At 54.4% G+C, this 8,015-nt stretch overlaps 1 protein-coding gene across 1 annotated transcript; it reads right to left on the reverse strand.

Moving 5' to 3' along the window:
* Positions 1–6,062: 6,062 nt before the first annotated feature.
* On the reverse strand, positions 6,063–7,433 carry GSX1 (GS homeobox 1). Its single transcript, XM_040570165.1, is given in 4 exon segments — positions 6,063–6,563; positions 6,941–6,964; positions 6,967–7,244; positions 7,246–7,433. Coding segments are annotated over 4 exon segments (966 nt in total). The 3' UTR covers positions 6,063–6,087.
* Between the last annotated feature and the right edge of the window lie 582 nt (positions 7,434–8,015).

The raw sequence follows: 8,015 nt of genomic DNA on the forward strand, positions 1-8,015 counted from the left end.
TGGTGGGACTCAGTAGGTGATGGCTGGACTTGAGGATCTTGAAGGTCTTTTCCCACTTAGATGGTTTTATGATTCAATGATGCATCAGGTGGTATAAATCGATGTGGGACCCCTGCACCGACTGAAGCTCTGCTTATTCACTAAACCACAGCCAGGCTGCGGGCTGCTCATGCTCAAAGCATCTCAGTCCCCAGGAGCTAAGGACAGGAGTTTCCCATCAGTTTTCCCATGGCACCTTCCTCACCTGCAGCCCGGTACAGTCCCTGTCCAGGATCTTCATTTCAGATTTGCAGTGGTGACATGGAAGTTACACAAATATCTTTTGTGGATGCTGTGAACCTCGAGACTCCGTTTGACTTGGAAATCAGTTGTTTTTCTGGGAAGGACAGAATTTACAGCACAGCACGCTGACATTTCCATGTCTGCTCCATTAAATGGTGCTGCAGCCCCCTGCACTGGTCACAGCTGAGTTATTTCTCAGCTTTTAGCAGCAAGGAGACTTTAAGGCACAGAATGTCGGTGTAGCTCCTGCCTCGGGACTCAGGGCAGCAGAGAGTGTTTTTTGGCACCAATGCCTAAAATAACCAACAGCTGGAATACTTCTGAAGAGCATGTGGGCAAAGTGCCCATCCTTTACTTCTGCAGGGAATTACTGCCAGCCCAGCGCACAAAACTGCGAACCGCAGAAGAATTACAGCCAAAATAAAACACACACAAGGCCACTGCACGGTGCTGTGATAGCACAGTACAAACCAAACAAAAAAAAATCAGGAGAATTATTAATGGAGTTATAAAAGACAGAAAAGACGTGGCTCATGATTTAAACCCAGTTGTTCTAAGCCCAACTCATTGCACAAACGTTTTATCCGATAAGCTGAATAAGCAAAAACCAGGAGTGAACTCCGAGGGTGAAATACATATCTAGCGAAAAACATAGCCTCTTCAGAGGCTGCCCATGGTTATTTATATGGCTATTCAAGCTCTTCACTGCGAACCCAACTCCTCACTTGCATACGTAGCGTTCCTAATAAGCCTTTGTGTGTTTTTCCAGATGAGGATAACTGCAAGCACCAACACAGCATCAAGCCTGAATATTCTTCTGTGGTGAGGGAACAGATTGCGTGCTGTGTCCCTCTCCGAGCAAGGCAGGCTTTTGTGAGCATGGAGTAAAGCTGTCACAAGGCAGCAGAAGGGTAGGTTTAATTGTGCTTAATTCCTCAGCCCTGCCTTTTTCGCTGTAAACCACCCAAACACCCGTAAGCACATCCTGTATGTCTGTGTGGATCTGTGTGCTACTCCTTGTCGTTTACCTGAGCATTGATTGGAAAGGGGGTTCTTAAAAAATAAAATTAGATTAAATGTGATCCAGGGCACAGCACAATTTTATAGCCTTCCCATGCCAGGATCAGCCCAGTGGAGGCAGTTAGTGCCCCACATGGGATATTTTAACACTTCCATCATCAAGCTACATCCTAATATATTTTCACAGGCTGTATCTGCCTTCTCTCCCTTGTGCTGCAGGTGGAAACCCTCCCATCAAAACCCATTTTGTGTGCATGGAGGTGAGCCCGGTGCTTTTTCAGATGTGTTGGTGTCACCAGACTGTCCAAAAGGACCTGGGACCTTTCTGGAACAGCAACTGGAGACCAACTCAGACCAGATTCTCCCACTCAAAGCATGGAAGCTGCTTCCCATCTAGCTGCTAAGTGCCTAAACCAATGTGTCTTCAGTCTGTCAGTAACGTAAACATTTTTAATAATTTGAAAGTTGAGGCTGAGGAAGACAATAGACACATGTCTGTGCTAGAGACTGGCCCCAAAACATATTTTATTTCCATCCTGATTTTTTTCAGTGTGTTACTGGGTAATATATACGTTATATAACATATATAGGATGAAAGTATAGTGAAACTTTGTTCTTTCCTGTGTGTCTTGTTGGGAACGAGCCCAGTAGAAAAAGTCAACAGAGAAAATGGAAATTGGAGCAGAACGGGAAAGGGATCGAACTTAGGAATGAAGGCTTTTTTCCTTTTACGATCATTGCTGCTACTTTTAGGTTTATTTTGGCATGAATTAGAGCACTTCGGGGCCTCCTAGAGCATATATGGATCCTGTGGTATACAGAGCATATAGACTACGTATGGAGCAGTCGGTGGGCCAGCATCAGTCGCTCCTCGTCCAGCTACAGCCGCATTAAGCAACAGGCACGGCCATTTGCTGTCATCATCGGTGTCAGTATCCTAGGAGATCTTCTGATCCTGCATAATCACATCCCGATAAATGAGTACTTTGTGTTCGCAGCAAAAACACTTGCAATTAATATAACTGACAGGTAGCTCCGGGTGGTGTACGCGTCTCCAAACCACTAGGAATATCATGCAGAAACATTTTATTTAGGGTCTTTAGTTAACACCCACCTATATTTTAAATTAATAACATTCATGGAGTTGAAAATATTGTCATTACTGAACCAAATTTCACAGCCTGTGTCTGGGGTTTAAGGATGAAAAACGAAGCCTTGTTACCCCAGTAAATTCATTGGTAAGATAAATTCCAGGTAAAAGTAGAAGAAACTATTTCAAACAATCTGCTCATGGTGAATGCTATTCCATGTCCATGGGGCCAGCTCAGTGTGAACACTGTGTAAATATGTTTGCTGCAGATAAACTGAATTATGAAAATCCCTGGGTTAATAGTATTGGGTTTGTAGTTAAGACCAAAAACCCTTAAAATACCAATACGTGCTTTCAACTATAAATCTATCTGATGCAACCCCTGTACATAAGGAAGTGAGATCTAGGATAAATATGAAAATCACAAAGCCAAATAATGCAAATTAATATTACGACAGTTGTAAATACCTAGATATCTAGTGTTGGAAAGGTTCTTCATTCCAGACCTTAGTCTTTTTCCAGGTACTCAGCGTTTCTCCCTTTCACGTTTTGTGCCTGCAGTGGTGAAGGGAGTGTGGCAGCACATGTAATAGGATGGGTGTGGGACACCAATGCTCAGCAATGCCAACAGGTGGAAAGGGGAAACCCAAAAAACATCATCCTCAGTCTCGCTTCCCCTGTCAGGATAACCCACTTGTGCTCTGGAAAGCAGTCCTGAAAGCCTCAAAGCATTTCATTTCCGAGAATTTCATTTCTGCTTGCTGAGGAAGAAATAATTCAACTTCTAGATAAAATATGGTGCAAAAGTAAATGCTGGAAAGTATTCGAACTCGTTTTGTGGATTTGCAAATGCAGTTCCTGTTGCAATCAGGAGAGACTAGACATTTTCAGATGCTAAAATGCTTAAGTAACTTTCAAAAACCTACCATCAAAATGGCTGGAGATAGAAAGTTGCAAATTGGTGTGTTATGACATTCGCTTTAGCAGAGGTGCCCACACTCTTCCCACAGCAAAATGACTTTAATTTGCCCAACCCCAGAGTCCTTGAAAATGACACTCTGAGCATTTGCTGTAATGATTTCTCACTAAATTAGAAAAATGCCCAACTAAGGAGGGATTATCTCTGCATGTGGATGTGGCATAATGACTGTCGAGTGCACTGAGAGCCCCAGTGGGCTTTGAAAGGTACACGGGTCTGCAGTAGAGGCCAGCGTGCATCGGAGAATATTAATACCGTCTTGTTGGGGGCATCCATTGCAATGCTCCACTGCTGCTCAGACAAAATTATACCATCCGGGGGAATTCTCCTTGCTACTTTACATACATGAGGTGTCTTTTAGGGCTGAGTAAATTGTCTGGCTGACAAACTCAGTCCGTAAAGGACACAGGCACTTGTGTGTCCACACTGTCCGTACCGGGGGCAGTGTCACTGCAGACTCTGCCTTGCAACCTGTGCCCACCACGCCTGCAGCACAGAAACGTTGGTGAGCTTGCAGACGTGCACCCAGAAAGTCTCCTAGCCGAGAGATGGGGAGCTCCAGCCTCAGCACCACGTGTGTTTTTCCCCCAGGTGCCTGTATGGCCAGGTTTCATGGCAAATGAAGAGCAAGCCAGGCGGTCAGTGCCACCAAATCATATATATATTTTTTCCATCAGTGCTTGCGCCGCAAAGGACCAAAGAGATGATGGGAATGTGCTGGCAGAGCAGGACGTTGAGTTTCAACACAGCTGCCACAATAGCAGTTTAATAGCAGCTCTAAAGCGCCCGGCACTGGTGTTCCTCCCACCCCACTGCCAGCCAGCTGGCTCAGCCCCATGCCAGAGGAGGCACAAGGAGTGCACACACATGTCTCCGCGTGCGCCTGGTGACTCCGATGCCAGTCTGCCACTGAAGAGGATGCCAGGCCCCTCGGTGAGCCCGCGTTGGGCTGGTTCTGCCTCTCTGTTTTGCAACAACTTTGCAAAACAAGCCTGGTACATGCGGCCAGGAAGGGGGGCAAGGGCTGGAAAGGCTGCAGGGCCCTGCTGAGCCAATTAGCCGCAGGGTCCCCGAGCTGGAGCCGGGCCACCAGGGAGGGCAAAGAGGGGGCATCACGGGGCAAGCACGGTGTGAGGCTGGCTGACTCCTGCAGCAAGGTCGGGCTCTCTCTGCTCCGTACCCCCCAGGGCTATTTCATCCCTGGCCCACCAAGCAATGCAGAAACAACCATGGGAAAAGGAGCCCAGATGATGCTGGCTGCAGCATCCCGAAGAGTAGTTTGCCTGGCCATCCCACACCAGCCTGGTGATGTGCAGAGCCAGCAGAGGATGAGGCGGGCACTACCTTGTGCCTTGCCTGCAGGGTCCCCCGTGCCCCACACCTCCTGGGGTGCCCAGGGAAGCCCCCAGTGCCTTGTGAGCTGTGGGCACTGCAGAGGCAGGGTGTGAAATACCTATTTTATATCCAGAACTTGAGACCATCTGGGCCCTTTTTTTTTTTTTTTTTTTTTGAGACCATTTTTGCCAACGGCAGAGCTCTGTTTGGGGTAAACCTGCCCCTTTTCTCCAGCCTGTGTGCCCGGGACACCAACCCCACATCTCCCCAAGCCGAGCTCAGGCTGTGCGCAGGGCTGTGTGGACCCTCTCCGCAGGTTTCCCTGCACCAAGAGCTTTTCTCCACGCAACCACGGCGGCTCCCCCGTCCCTGTGCCGTGCGGGGACCCCCGGGGTGTCCAGTCCTGCTGCCCCGTCGAGGTCCAGGGGTCCTGGCAGGGCCGCCTGTCACCGGGGTGACCACGGGGCTCGGGCTGGGTGAGGGCAGCGGGGCGCTTTCAGGCTGCTTCCCCCACGGTTTCTCCGACGGGCCGGAGCACGAAGCCGTGCGTAAAATCGTGCGCTCCACTCCCCCGACGGCAAGGGTTGCTCCGGCCCTGACGGGGCTGCTCCTGTCGCCTCCTGGACACCCCAGATCGACCGCGGACAGGATGGGGAAGCGTGATGGGAAGGCAAAAGTGTCCAGCAGCCCGACCTGGAGCTGGGGCTTTGTGGGGAGGCAGCGGGGAGAGCCCCGGGGCTCGCCCGCCAGCCTGCGGGGCACCGGGCAGGGGGTCCCCCGCTCCCCGGATACCTTTTCTCCCCGGAGAAAGGAGGAGACCCCGCCGCAGACTTGCCAGGGGAGGTCCCGGTGCCTGTCCCGGTGCCGGGCTAGGACAGAGAGTTGTCCGTCGGGGATGGGGAGCGACGGTGCCACAGGTACCCGCAGCGAGCGGTCTTTTTCTACACGAGGGAAGGGAAATAAACCACCAGCGAGCCTTTTATTGTCATCACCGTCATTATTATCATCGCCATCATCATCGCTTCTCTGCACATAAATAAATAATAAATATCTCCGGGAGGATGGGGACGGACCGGTACAACCACAGCTGTGCGCCCGGCAGCGACGGAGCCAAAAACAAAACCGAGAACGATTTGGGAGAAAAATAAACAACAAAGAAAGAAAACGAAATAATAACATTATGACAATAACCCGACCATCTCCCGGCTCTCCCCGCCCGCCGAGCTCCCAGCTCTGTCCCCGCGGGGCTGCGAGGAGCCTGCGGGGGCTGCGGGGACACAAGTGGGACAGCGCTCCCGGGGGGGTGCCGGGGGGTCCTAGGGAGCAGTTTATTTACGGCCCTCGTGAGCCGGGGGGCTTAGAAAGGCGAGGAAGTCCTTCGTCAACGACTCGGCTCGTAGAAAACGGTACAAAATCCTCCGGCGGCACGTCGGCGCTGGAGCGGGCAGGACTCCCCCTCCTGCTCTCGGCACAGTCCCTGGGAGCCGGGGGGCCCAGGGGGGCTAGGGGTGACGGCGAGACCTCTGTCGTCCTTCCCCGAGGAGGACGGAGACATGCGCAAGTCCTCGTCGTCTTCCGAGCACTTGGTGGTGGAAAGGGACGAGCATTTGCAGCTGTGGCCGGGCCCCCCTCCCCGGTGGGAACTGCTTTTGCCTTCTTTCTTGTGCTTGACCCGGCGGTTCTGGAACCAGATCTTCACCTGCTTCTCGGAGAGGTTCAGGTAGGTGGCGATCTCGATTCGCCGCAGCCGGGAGAGGTACATGTTGGAGGCGAACTCCCTCTCCAGCTCCAGGAGCTGCGTGCTGGTGAAGGCGGTGCGCATCCTCTTGCTGCTGGGCAGCTGGCTGGACGTGCTGTCTGCGGAGCCGAGCCGAGAGCACGGTCAGGACCCGCCGGGACCCACCCGGTTTGAGCCCGCGGGGCACCCCCAACTTTTCCCCGGAGCGCCCTTCGAGCCCACGGGGGCGCAGGGCTGGGAGCCCCCTCCCCGAGTGCCTTCAGCATCCACCCCCAGCATGCAGACAGGCGGTGCGCCCCCCTTTCCCCACGGGTGTCCCCCTTTTCCTACGCGTATCCCCTCTTCCCACGCGTGTCCATTTCCCACGCATACCCCCTTTTCCCATCCATGCCCCCTTTCCCACGCGTGCCCCCCTTTCCCCACGCACACCCCCTTTCCCCACGCATACCCCCCTTCCCCACCCGTCCCCCCCTCTCCCCACGCGTGCCCCCCTTACCCACGGAGATGCAGTGGAACTGCCGGGGTCGGGCAGCGGGTAGGCGCCCTGGTAGAGCGCCGGGGGGTGCCCGACGCTGACGGCGGAGACGGAGTGCTGCTGGCGGCCCAGGGGCGAGTGGCAGTACTGGGAGCCGAAAGGGGGGAAGGAGGCTTTGAGGAGGGGGATGGCGGGCGGCGGCGGGTGCAGCTGGGAGGCGGTGACACAGAGCGGGCAGACGCAGAGCAGCCCGGCTTTGCGAGCGTGGCAGGCTCCGGCCGGCAGCCCGGGCAGGGGGTGCGAGGGGTGCACGGCGTAGGGAAGAGGGGCGGCGGGGGCTGCCCTCGCCCTTCTTCTCGCCCGCCTCCCGCAGCACCAGCGAGTCCACCAGGAAGAGCGCGGCATGGCCCCCGCGCAGCGCCCGCGCAAGTCCCGCGCAGCGGCCGCGCAGCGCCGCTGGCCAGCCCGATGGTGCTGAACGGCGCCCGCCCGCCTTAAATAGCGCCCGCGCCATGTGATGGCGGCGCCGGGGCGCTCAATAGGCTTTCTGTGCCTCTTCTCTTGGCATTCACGCCGCACGCTCCCTCATTATTTCCCTTGTTAACTAAATGAACTGCATAATGTACTCTATTCTTGTCGACCCCACCCACGCCGTAGCAGCGGCCTCTCCCCTCCCTCCCTTTGGCGGGGTTATTTTCTCATTCTCTCGCGATTTAATATTCTTTTCTTTCTCTTTATCGCTCTCCTTCGCTTTCAGCCCAGCTTTCGGCCCGGCTCTCCCTTGTTTATTTTTGCCGGCTGCAGCCGCGCTTCCCCTGCCAGCCCCCTGGCGCCTTTCCCACCTGTGGCACCAGGTCTGCCCCCTCTCCTCTCGCCGCCGGGACGTTTCGCCCCCCCCTTTTCGCCGCCCTCCACCATCCCCAACCCCTCGCTTTGTTCCCAGCCCGGGACAGGGACCCGGAGCCTCACCCCCGGTCCCCTCCAGTGACAGCCGCCGCTCCCTGCGTGGGTGCTTGGCACGGAGAGCGGCCACAAGCAGCGTGGTTTTGGGGTGCACGGAGCCCCCCACCCAGCGCCCCCCGTCCATCCTCCTGAT

Source organism: Cygnus olor, chromosome 1, assembly GCF_009769625.2.
Source record: "Cygnus olor isolate bCygOlo1 chromosome 1, bCygOlo1.pri.v2, whole genome shotgun sequence".
Lineage (NCBI taxonomy): Eukaryota > Metazoa > Chordata > Aves > Anseriformes > Anatidae > Cygnus > Cygnus olor.